This window comes from Neodiprion fabricii, chromosome 5, assembly GCF_021155785.1.
Source record: "Neodiprion fabricii isolate iyNeoFabr1 chromosome 5, iyNeoFabr1.1, whole genome shotgun sequence".
Taxonomy (NCBI): domain Eukaryota; kingdom Metazoa; phylum Arthropoda; class Insecta; order Hymenoptera; family Diprionidae; genus Neodiprion; species Neodiprion fabricii.
The window spans coordinates 3,973,884-3,987,136 of NC_060243.1; the positions used below are offsets into that span (position 1 = coordinate 3,973,884).

General features: G+C 36.6%; 1 protein-coding gene across 18 annotated transcripts in view; it reads right to left on the bottom strand.

The window, feature by feature from the left end:
• LOC124183150 (protein alan shepard) overlaps positions 1–13,253 on the bottom strand; it is a 41,451-nt gene that overhangs the window by 17,867 nt on the left and 10,331 nt on the right. The window contains exon 1 of one of the 18 annotated variants that reach the window (XM_046571279.1): positions 5,278–5,820. The exons of the other annotated variants lie outside the window; for them this stretch is intronic. Within the exon in view, the coding sequence (XP_046427235.1) occupies positions 5,278–5,298 (21 nt within the window). The 5' untranslated portion in view covers positions 5,299–5,820. Of the gene's footprint in view, positions 1–5,277; positions 5,821–13,253 lie in introns of those variants that run through there. 18 annotated transcript variants of the gene reach the window in all.

Genomic DNA, 13,253 nt, shown 5'->3' on the forward strand with positions numbered 1-13,253 from the left:
GTATAGATAGACAGATTAATGGGTCGAGAAATAGATTGCCGGTATATCGATTGCCCCCAGTGCTTTATTGATAATTAATAATCAGATGATCCGTTGTACATATCTATCATGTTTATACATGTACACATAACGTAGAATTATGTATAGATGCATACGCAGCCATTCGGTAATGTATAGGATACATACATAGGTATATCGATCAATGTACGAAACACTTAAAATTAGAAAAGACTCAACGAATTTGTTTTTTCACCCATAATTCGACGAGTTTGCGGAATCTTCTAACCGCACTCAAGATTAACAAGATACGTATTGTGATTGAAAAATTTCTCTTATGATTGAAGTTAATCTGTATGCACATATCCGGCTATGTGATACATGTATATACAGATACGGGAAAACAAGTTTCGTACATTTTTATATCGTCAGTTTTGAAAAATCAATTGAAAATACGTTACTGTACAGAGTATTTACCCGACACCATTTATTCGTTTCAATCCCAGGTGTATACGTGATATATACATATATATATATATACACACAGACATATATATATAAATAAATTACACTGGCACCATAAAATCCCGAGAGAGATGTGTACTGTATATATGTATACCGAGGTTATTATTATCATAGTCAGAGTTTCATCAAAAGATCTCTTGAATTCTTTACGATGTGTACAACGGCCGTGCAGCAGTTGAGTATGTTTTAATTTGTATAAAAAAATTTCAACGCAATTTCCAGTGAATTTCCCTCCGTATATTATTATACATACATATTATTATACATTCATTGATCAGTTATTTTCGGGGGGAGAGAGAAAAAGAAAGTAATAAAAATTTAGCTCAGAATAAATAATGCACAAAAGCGTTCTTGAAGATTATACCCGTGAATGGAAGACACAATTTTGCAAAAGTAAGCAAAGAACGGAAAATAAAGAAGAAAACACACGAACGACACGAAAATACGGCGAAGAAATAATTTGATCCTGTAAATAAGAAGTATAGGTTATGTGTAAAAAGCTGCTTCTGTGAGGGATAATATTTCTGGCCCACGATGATTGCTCGAAGAACTCGTCCGGAAATACCACAACTTTTACAACGCGGATCGGGTGAAAGGTCGGTAGTCTTCTTATCATTATACATATAGGTATGTTCGTTTCGTTCGCTGTTGAAAACAAAAGCTCAATACGACAACGACGGTTTAATTTTTCATAACAATGAAGAGATAAGATGAAGAAACGTGAGTCAAAGTTTCGACCTCGGTTTTGACCCTATACAATTCGGACAATTACTTCGCGATGATACTCGACAGTCTGCGTGATTCGTTGATTGGTTAGTCATAAATATTACCCGACTTCTGATCAACCAGCATGGAAATACAGAAATATATCATCATCTGTAAGAATTTTTTCACATCTTGCGATATAACGCATTCACTAATAGAACTGCTCTCGATTAATACAATATAATATGTATACATAGACGCAAGTATTTCACTATCCATCCATTTCAACCAGTTGTGTTAGTCTATTTTTTACCGATGACGCGGTTGCCGCCACAGCGGAGTCTCTGCAAAATCTAGCTACAGATAGACACACACCATGGAATGAGTATTTTTTTCGTGTGAAGAGAGAAAGAGAGAAAGAGTGAAAGAGTGGGACCTAGTTTGGCAATCGATGAGAGAATGAACGGGTCCAATAAATAATTACGGAAAAAATAAGAAGAGGCGAAGATTGTAATATAATAATATTATTTACAATGACTATAATTTTTCGCCTACTTTTACAATCCATAATCCATATTATTTCATTGATCAACTCAAATTATAATGCTAAATCAAAAATTGTCCTGTCGTACTAACATTGATTGTAGTTGTCTCCGGTTGATATTGGGGGGGCATGACAAGTTTCTTTTCAGAATAATATTTGAAATCTAGAGCTGAGGAGATATATATAATTTTTTGCTGTTTCGATGGGAATCTCTTGTTACACATATTCATATATGTACTGTAACGTTACGACCGTTATTATTTCTAGTTTACGCGTCCTCAGCAGGGTACTCCAACCGAACTCGACACAAAATAGGCAATAAGTACTTTTAACTAATTCTTTCTTCGTAAATTCTGTATTTCGCGCTTCGGCGCAGGCTAATAAGGTACTTGGACGACAACGATCACGACCACCGAGGGACCGATATCTACCGTTTCCAGCTCTCGACGACTTCGCCTACCGACGGTCTAATCAGACTATACTGGCTACCTTGGTGCACTTCTATACACCTGGTGAACATGACCACGCCGTAAACAATATTCGCCACAGGGGGATGGCCTATTTGCGGTGGGGGTCAACCAACCAATCAAAGGGAAGAAGAATCACCTCACGAAAACCTCGAGATCGGCGTGAACTCCGACCTCCTTCTATTCTACCCTTGACCTGCTGAGTGACAGCCACGAATTTTCGAATTCTACCGATGTAAGCTCTCGATACTTCTTCCTCTACCGCTACCGTTTCTATCTTACTATCGTTTTGCTCTACCGTTAGATTCTTTCTATAAATTCAACTCCTTTCCGTTCTCTCGTACTGGTTATAATCTACGGTAAATTCGTCGTATTATCTACCGAGCTGTCGTTACCTTGTTCTCTACCGATTGCAGTAAAGTTCTCCCGTTTCTAATTGACAGAATAATAATTTTCGTAGCGTCATTTGCAACTTGGATAAGACCAGGTCGCCCAGTGACGTGTAGTTTAAGTAAATTCTTGCATTATATCGCTTCTCCCGACTTACGTTCATTTTTCTCTGTTAACTACCGTCTCTCGTTTCAAAGCTACCGTTTAATTCTATTCTACCGAGATCTTTGTGAACAACGATTGCTTATTTTATTAACTACCGCTGTCGATACCATTTCATTTGCCTGTCTCAACCATGTAACCTTTCCGACAGTATACGAACGATTGACCTGTTCATTTTTCCTGACTTGAGTTTATTCTTTATTTCATTATTTTCTTTAATTCTGTAATTATTGTTAGCTGCCTTGAATACCGCCACTCTTTTCGTACGGTTCCGTGTTATTTTTATTGATTCGTATTTTATTTATTCGTATATTCGATTTTTTATTGTTTGAAAATCGACGCTAACGCGTCTGGCGCCCAACATCATTGATTTTGTTATAGTTTGATATTCTGAATAAGTGGAGAATCGCGCCGAAGTGTCAACGGTAAGTCCTCCTCCGAGGGTAACAGAATTTAACGTTACAGTACATACATATAAACACTGTACAAATAGCGCATAGCTCGAACGTTTGTTATCGCCTCGGCAGCAGTTGAGTTATTATTGCTCTCCGCACAATCAGGGAGTTACTCGGTAGAAATAATTGTTCAACTTGCTATCGCGATGTATAGATAAGTTCGAAAACGGGTGTCCGAGTTCTGTACATTTATGTATGTATGTATGTGTGTGTGGATGGATGTACAATGCACAAGTTTGTGAGTCACGAAAAACCCCCGAGGGTCCGTCCTGCAAAAATATGTATACGCAAAGATACGATACTTGGGTAGAAAACCCGAGATAAAAATCGAACAACTGCTGTTACGGTACGATAAATGCTGCATTGTCCGCAAAAGATAAATACATATATATGTAGACATAGATAAAATCGACCGCCCCCCCCCCTCCCTTTTGAAGATGTCGAGAAACCGCAACGATTACTCGAACATAAATTACTTATGTATATAAATCCCGAATATCAGCACAACCAAAAGTGTAAATCTTACAAGGTTAGGTTACGCGTGTATAATGTAGAACAAACAATTGGAGGAAAAATATGATGAAAAGTAAATAGTAAAATGAAATCTTTCGACGGAACGTTATTCGATACATTGTAAAATAATGTAACACAATTTACCGACAAGATTAATTTTCCGTCCTGTATATTAATAATAATCACGAGGTTGAAGTTAGTAACGTTATCGCAAAGAAACATTGTAGAAAAAAAAGTCACTATTTTCTCAGATTTACAATGATTTCGAAAAACGATTGTGTTTTGTTTCAGGTTAGGTTTGCCGAATTTCAGGCAATTCCAAAATGACGAAGTAACGGTTTTTTGCCTCGGCACGAATCGTTACAAGTTAACGCAACTAACTTCAATCTGAACATATTTAAACGTATAATGACGATAGTATCGTAGCTTGGTTTTACGGTTCAAAATTTGCAACAATTTATCATACGCGATATAGGAGCAAAACGTGTTATACATGTATACGTACACATGTATTTGTTTGCATGTTTTTTCTGGTATACAAATACGCGTTTATCGTGTAATACGTACAACATACGAAACGTCACGGGGTGACAGCGTTGCCAGATAAATGGGTGATAATTGGCAATGCGGTGGTGCATGACTACATAGTCGTTTCAACAGATAGACAGATAGTGACTTGCCTCGAGCTTTTCTATCTTTAGTATAGGTATGCATGTACAAACATACATGCAAATAAGTAAGCACACACGAAACGTTTCGTTGTACGATTATTGAATTTCATTCCCCGCGGAGAAATGAACGAATTTCTTTGTTTTCTCTCTGTATTACCAACACAGCCGATTGCACGTTTCTATATACGTACTATCAAAGTATAATGTCACGAGGTTAAGAATGAACGTGAAAATGAAATACGATTATTCATCCAATGGGCGGCAATTTGATTCCCATGAAAAAAAAAAGCACGTTATGTGATTAGTTTACGATTAAACGATCGAATTCCAACGCTAATGATTCATGAGTTATCGATACGCCTTTTCATGACCTTTTAGAAAGTGGGGATGTTTTTGTAACATGATATATTTAGTCAACCTACAAAAATTACCGTAACTATAATATATACCTAATATACCCGTGCAAGCTCAAAATTAGTACAATAAAATAAATTGTATTCATCACCAAATAATTCAGCGACTGTAAAATATGATATTATCATGTAACACCGATAATTCATTGCAAGTAATGGGAATGATGTTTCTTTCTAATTAGGCAATAAAATTCACGGATTAAAACCATGTTTCAAAATAATTCTAATTCACAATAATCGGTACAATATATCTCGATAAATAATTTGCAATATACAAATCTCGCGATTGTGTATCGATAGGTATAATAATAATAATAGTAATAACGTGTAGATATTTTCTAGAATAGAAAAAGAAACCGAATCGTAGAATAATACAATTAGTATCGTGAAACGGGACTTATATATATATATATATATATGTGGGTATGTATATACCTGCATTTCGAGGAACTGCATACTGGTGTAATCAATGCAGAGGTGGGGGGTTGTAGTAGCGGATAAACTAGTTGTGTAGTATTTAACCGACAGGTTGCAGTTAACACGTATCAAAAACCTTGTTTATGAAATACGTATGAATTTTCCCCGATATGTACGTATATATGTATCTATATATACATGTACAGTGTTCTTCGCATGGGCGTAGTCGTGATTCTCTCTCGTTCTCTGTGTCTTTGCTCCTGATCACGATCCGCATTCACCGAATATCACAAAATCCACACAAGCACCGATTATTTTACGATAACGATCTGCGACAGTGTGTACAGTTCAACACACGTGCACATGGATTAGAGTAGGAATGTCGTACGAAGTGGAGGCATGTCGCATCATCCAGAATCCGGTTGGTCACTCATTCACTCATTCATTCATGCACTTACTCACTCACTCACTCAGTCACTCCTTGCGTTCAGAGTGGACTCACTCAACCGCAGTCCATCGAGTCGAACCGTCGCCCGGACTCGTTGAGGAGCAAAGTAAGACTGGTTGGTAGTAGTGGTCTAAGAAACGCGATCGCAGAAACGACCACGAAACAACGCAAGTTACGTAGAAGGGAAGGAGGAATCGTGGAGGCGGAGAGGGTGATCATCGCGCCGCGATATCCGCAACAACGATTATCGGTACTTACGTAAGTTAGGTTAGGGGGGGCAAGAGAGATACTCCGGGAATTTTACAGCTAGACGGCTAATCTAGGTATTTATGCGTGTGTGGATGCGTTGTACCGAGGAGTCATCGGTGCTTTGAAGGGGGGGGGATAAGCGTACATACCGGCGAGGCGCGGCTAACTTCAAATCTGTTGGTACCGGTCCGCGTACTTGCCGGTACCGGACGATTTGTCGGTTGTTCGATGTGCAGAGGGCTGTTTTTTGTTACTTTTAACGCGAGATGAGAAGATAGTTACTGGAATTGTGTGAGAAGAGAAGTTTAGATTATATGGCGATGCAAGGTTTCTTGAAATTCTTAAAACTCTGGTGGATTCGTTCCATTTCACTTTACGGTTATTCGTTTCAATCGAAACACGAGTTTCTTTGTACAAAGTTACTAAAGTTATGTCCTTTTCGATATTAGGGAGTTGAGAATGCAAGTAGTCGGTGATGCACTCTGGGTTTATGGTTTAAGTGGGTCAAGTTATTGAGGACCTTTGGTGACTCGTTCTGGTTTCGATGTAAGCTCAATATTTTAGCAACGGTAATTTGAAAATACTGTTAAGACGTAGAACAAAGCAAAATAATATTGTTTTCTCTGACACCGGAATATGTAGCATTGTCAAATGCAATGGTATCCATTATAATGACTACACAATGAAACAAAAGCCGGTAAGAAAACAAAGATCCCCTCCAATCGCACGATAATAAGACATCGTCGTCATCGTCATAGTCATAATCATCAGTCAAGACAATAAAACAAGTTGAAATATCAAAGATAAGAAGAAAACAAAGTGTAAAAGACCATCGAGCAAAGCACCTCCACTTACACTGCAACGGTTTGCAATATCAATATCGAATGTGTATAAGCACCGTAACAGCATAAGGAATAAGAGGAAGTGGAAGAGGAAACTAGGGAGTCGAAATAATCCATCATCGGGGTGGTGCCACGGGTTCGATGCAGGGCTGCGCGAGACGACTCGACTTGAACCAAAGGGCGGATTCACAGTGGCATCGAGGGGATGGTGGATGACTGCGAGAGAGAAAGAAAGAGAGAGATAGATAGATAGAAAGAGTGAGAGGGAAAGGAAGGAGGATGGAAGATTGCGGGTTCAACGACCTGCCGAAGACGCTTGCGGCTGTTCTACGACGACCAGATGCATGGGCGCTATGCTCTGTCTGCGGCATTTCGGTCACTATGACTACTACTAGACGTATGTTTGTAACATGTATGCATATACATGTGTATATGAATGCTGGAGTGTAATATAAGTAATATGTAAGTGGAGAGAATTCGGTGAAACGCGGTACAGCGCAGCATAGTTCTCGGTTATATCCATCGTCCATAGACAAGATGAGATACATACATGGCATAGATAGGGTACGTCATGACCATCGCTCACTGATTGCGCTGAGCGGCTTCTTCGAAGCGCTTGCGTCATTAATTCATCCTTCTTGTACGAATGTATGTGCACGGAGTAAAGTCGAGTTAGTCAGTCAGTCAGTCAGTCGGTCGGTCGGTCGGTCAGTCAGTCAGTCGGTCGGTTGGTTGGTCGGTCGGCTGTCGATTCGATCTTCTTGTCATATTTTTCTTGACTTAAGCCGCGTACCCACGCAAATATATCTATGTATATAATATTACATTTCACAGGTATTAATAATACAGCAAAAACGAATTGTTGAAACTACAAGAATTCACGCGAAGAATTGTGTCAATTTTCTAGTTTCTTTTTTATTCCTAAAGAAGAAGAAGAGTCACAAAATATTAATTTATACTGTTACAGTTTCAATTCCTTGGTTCGTTGTTTGCTCAAATTTAATGCGCACCCTCTTATCAATTCAAATACGGCTGTTTGCCAGGGTGACCAACCGTCACAAACATAACCTTAAAAATGTTAACAGTTGCCGCTGATACTTGTTTTCAACATCGACACCTCGGAATCAAAATTTTTTAGGTTATGTCTGCGACGGTTGGTCACCCTGACAAACAGCCGTATTCGGATTGATAAGAGGGTGCGCACTGAATTTTAGCAGATGACGAACCATGCAACGTTAGGAATTCACTTCTGTACAATGTACACATGTACGAACATGCTGTAGACACAATACAAATAAAAAAGAGAACACATATGATCAATTTGTTCGCGAGAGAGAGAGAGAGAGAGATAGAGGAGAGATAGAGAGAGAAAATAAAGAATCATCATGTAATCAATTGACGATTATTTCAACGTATAGGCCATTTAATATAAAACCTTATAATATTAATAAACCGAATTACCGAATTTTGACTCAAACGATCATATACGTATATGTTTACATGTATAATAACAGTTACTAATACACAGTGAATACCGTAACCGCAGACCGCATAGAGAGTATATTGTTATTATTATTATTATCTATCATTATAATTGTACGGGATATAATCTATATGTCTATAATTTGTAGAGGCAGTGAAGGACGATTGGAGCCGCGTTTATTTAACATTATCGAAGTAGGTGTATATGCGAAACGTGACGTGTAAAACGGACACCGTATGTATATAACGCCTATATACCCATGGAGTATATCACACACAGTATGCACAGTGATACATCAACCGACCGGATGCTACTTCCTGCTTTAATACCGCGAGCCTCTGCTGTTGCTTTACATGCCGCCCCCCCCCCCCCCCCCCCCCCGGGCCGCGCAATTTTCTTTATCTCCGATGAAAAAAAACGTCCAGAGTTTTAAATAGACCGAAAATTGTATCATGTATAAATAATAAAATGTTAGGTCAAGCAGCCGAAGTTTACTTTTTAAATTAACCAAATGTAAGAGATGAAAATATAACACGATGTGACGAACCCATAATTACGAACCATTTTAAAATTGATTATAAACGAATATGAATCGAGAGAGAAAAAAATCAATTATTGTACTGGTTTGTGATTGTTTTTTTGTTTTTTTTTTTGTTTTCGTCTTTTTCTTGCATACGTTCTACTGCTTCTTTTCATTTTGTATAATTAAACAAGATGATAAAAAAAAGATATAATTTCCATTCAATGCAGTCACTGGACAGAATTCTTACAATTTCGCGAAGTTATATTTTACATTCATTGATACATTTTTTTGTTATTCCGGTGTATAATTATATAATATATTCGTCATCGAAGTATTGAATGAGAATAAAAATGACTGCGCATGTTGATAAGGAGCACGAGAATTATAATCGAAAATACCACAGCACTGCAAGGCGTGTGTATAAATATAATCTAATTATAATATGTACTATGTATAAAGCCTGCAGAGAGTGACGAGGTCACCGAGTAAGAGATAAGAAGAATATTATACCCTTATCCTTAGTCTGAAAATATATATCTAACCGTTAGCATGAATGTAATGTGTTTAATGTATGGTATAAATAAAATTAAACGATAATAAGAATAATATTTTAATTTTCAAGTAAACATGTGTAGGACATTCCATGCAAATTGTATCGTGCAAATAAAACGAATGCCTGAAATGCAGTATGTTATACTTTTGAAAAGATTCTACAATTATAAGAACGAAGTATAAAAAGAAATGAATAAAATTATACAAATCTGAAACTTTGTTGTTATGTTTCTTCCTTGATAGTTAATTATGGATGAAAAATGAACCGCTTCTTTTTATTTTACATAGTTTACTTATATAGCGTAGGTAATCGGTATAATTTATCAAAAATTTGTTCACATTTTGAAAAGATCATGAAACTAATTTAATTAGCTCGCACAGCAAGTTTAAACGAATTAAATTTATAATAACTTCAATAAACAAGACAAATTTGAAACACGGTTCGATAAAATCTTGATTGGGATGAAGAGAAGGGGAGAATTAACAAAGGAGACGGAATACGAGGAGAAAAACTCGATTACACGGCCGTGTTGGATGCACGCGATGCAGTCTAATTGACAATTACTGCAGGAGTTTCAACACTTGTACATGTCCTATAATTATAGCGTCGCTCCGGAAATGGATAAAATTGTATACAAAAGAAAAAAGAAAAAGATATCTACACGTACGCGCATCGATCGGATCATATTTTAGATAAATTTGAATTTTTTTTATAATCTAATTTGTATAAAATACTCGATATTTGTTGTTCCGTCTTTTTTTTTCTCCAACTTAAGCATTATTTGTGTATATAGTTAAATAACGATTTATGTATAAATTTCTATATACACGCATAGTTGTTGCGATGTGCTCGCGGTTGACGGAAATATAGAGACGATGAAGAGAACGGATGATAACCTGTTTGACCTTTTTTTTCTTCTTACAACCGCAAAGCGTAATTGAACCACTTGAGTCGGTCTCGTCTATGCGGCTACATCATTTATAATTATAATAATATACGTACTTTTAACGTATATTGTATGAATATATATACATATGTCCGATACGTTATAAAAGGACGAAAATATCGAACGTTCAAAGACGCGAGAATCTGATATGTGAAATTATGAAAACATAGATAGTCCAAGTATAGAAAATGGAAAATATAGAAAGTCGAAGTGCAGAGAGACAAAAAAAAACAAATATAGAAAGGTGAAAATATAAAACAGCAAAATCTATGATTTGTAAACGATTCTATTTTATCGATACTAATTCTGAAGACTCTACATTTTAGGATTCTACATTGTACATCAAGCTTTCTATCATATATGTTTTCTTATTTCACCAAAGCTCGGCTTTCCACAATATTAAATTCTATAAATAAAATTTTTAAGCTTCTTTAAAAATTCGTCATTGTGGCCCTTTTAGTTCTTGACCTTTCTCTATACTTTTAGCCATGCAGAAATTATATCCTACGTTTGTCACATACCTATGGATTAAAATTTATAGCAGAATAAAAGAGAAAGATAGACAGGTAAGAGAGAGAAAAAGATGGAGAAAAAGAGAGAGGGCACATATATATATATGTCTACCTGTAATAGTTATAGCTGCAGGCTAACGGTGAACAGATTCTAAACCGTTCACTGGACCCTGCAACGAGACAGCTTATAACCTGGCTGCATGCGCGAGCATTGCAGCCATGTGCGTTAATACAAACTACACGCGTACACATCAGCCCTTCCGCATCTACGCGAGACGTAGATTCGCATTGTGCAGCGCTGTGCCTTAACCCTTTGAGTCACGGTCGTTATAGTTATTCTTTTTTTGTACATTTCAAAAACTTTGCAAAGATATTTCTTCGCGCTTTTTTGTTTTCAATACACGGAAGTAATTGTTGCGATACAATGTAAATTATTATTGTTAGAAGCAAATTGATTGAAAAAAAATCGTGACGATTGAAGGAATAATTCGTTTTCGAGAAAGCTGCATGTTTTACGTAAATTATATTTTTGCTTTCGGGGTCGCCGATTACCAATCTGAAATCCGATTTCACAAATTCAAGATGGCCGAACCAATATAGCGGACGAAAGTTTCAAATTCGATCGAATCCAGAGACAAAGCTCTGTCCAGGGGTTTTCGGGGTCGCTGATTACGAATCTGAAATCGGTTTTCATATATTTAAGACGACCGATCCAATATGGCGGACGAAAATTTCAAGCTCGGTAGCATCGTAAATCGGATCGCATCGTAAACTCGTGTTATTTATAGATACGTATATAGGTATTAACATTACACTCGAATGAATAATCACTGTTCAGGGTGTATATTATGTAAATTATATAATAATACACGAATGCATATTATACGTATGTATAATATACGTATTAGGTACGAGCGCAAACGTTTCTGTTTTTTTTAAATTTTTTACTGTTTGTTACTACTTTGCTTCCTATCGTTACCGAACGACTTTTTTGTTTCCCTTATCTCATGATTTCGAAATTCAATTATAACAATTATCATCATTATTCCCAACATAGTATTACACAATTTATATTTACGCAAAACTTATAATACATGTATACACACGTGCATATATCGTATTATTACTTGCAAATTGTTGACAAAACTCGTTGTATAGTCGGAAAAAGGTGTCGAAAATTGACAATTTAATACACACACGCACACACACGCACGCGCGCGCATCGGGACCTCATAAAAAGTTTATAACGCGGTAATAAAAGAAATGCACTGATTGTATGTTTCGTTCTATAAAATGTTCGCCGGTCAAGGTGGGTGAAAAAATAGAAACGAGGAGGCGACGACGATGAAAAATGAGTAAATGTGGCGACTCGAGGGGCGCTTTGCGCCCATGAAAAACGGGCCTGAACAAGGCACAGTTAAGTCGAACTTCGACTCCAGGCCGAGTTGAGGAGAGAACCAGTTACGCCGGCACCCACCGTCACATACCAGGCATTCCGGTGCTTCACCTTGAGATATGCATGCAAGGATATATGCAACTACAAACCGCGAGTCTCTTCTCACCGTACGAAAGACGAATGCATCTCCGAATAAATTACCCATCCGTTATTAAATACGCGTTTGACGTTGAATATTTCAACAATTAAGGATGAAAATTTTACCAGGCATCGTCCGAATGAGAATTTCAAAATAGAGAGACAGAGAAAAGGAGAGACAATTGAATAAAAATAACCTCTCCCAGAGAGCAATTTGTTAGATTAAAATTGTTGATCAGGCATATCTTAAAACTATTGTGCTTGTATTTGTAATTGTTGTATTAAAATTGTATCGATCTTGATGTAATTTATACTTGACGAATTATTCACGCAAATTATTCATGTCCATGAATAATGGAATAAATAATAATCGGTTTTATGTATCTATACATATATGTGTATATGTACTTGTTGTATCGAAATACAAGTGAAAACGAATTGGCAATAAATAAGCTCGAATATGTTATTTAATTGCATATACCAATAAATAGCATCGACATATTTTTCGAATTCACAATGTTTTTTTTTCTCTCCCTTTCCACATATCAAATGCAAAAATGTCGTTGACTTTAATTATGGTAAATTATAAATAAACGCGAGGAATCGTCTGCGGTTATAAAAATATTCAGTAACCTATTTGAATATATGTACGTATATGTATATTTTAATAGTAAATCGTGTTGCGGATTGATGAAAAATTTAAAATCAAAATGACAAAAATACCGAGATTACATTTTAATTGCTTCGATTAAAGCTAGAAACAAACGAAACGAAACTCTGTGGTCCTTCAAAAGTGAATTTCAAACTACACGGACACACAGTTTACACGTAACTATAGGTATGTATAAATACACATACAAATTAGCGTATTTCTGCAAGGCACCGTTTCCGGTACCGTTAGTTA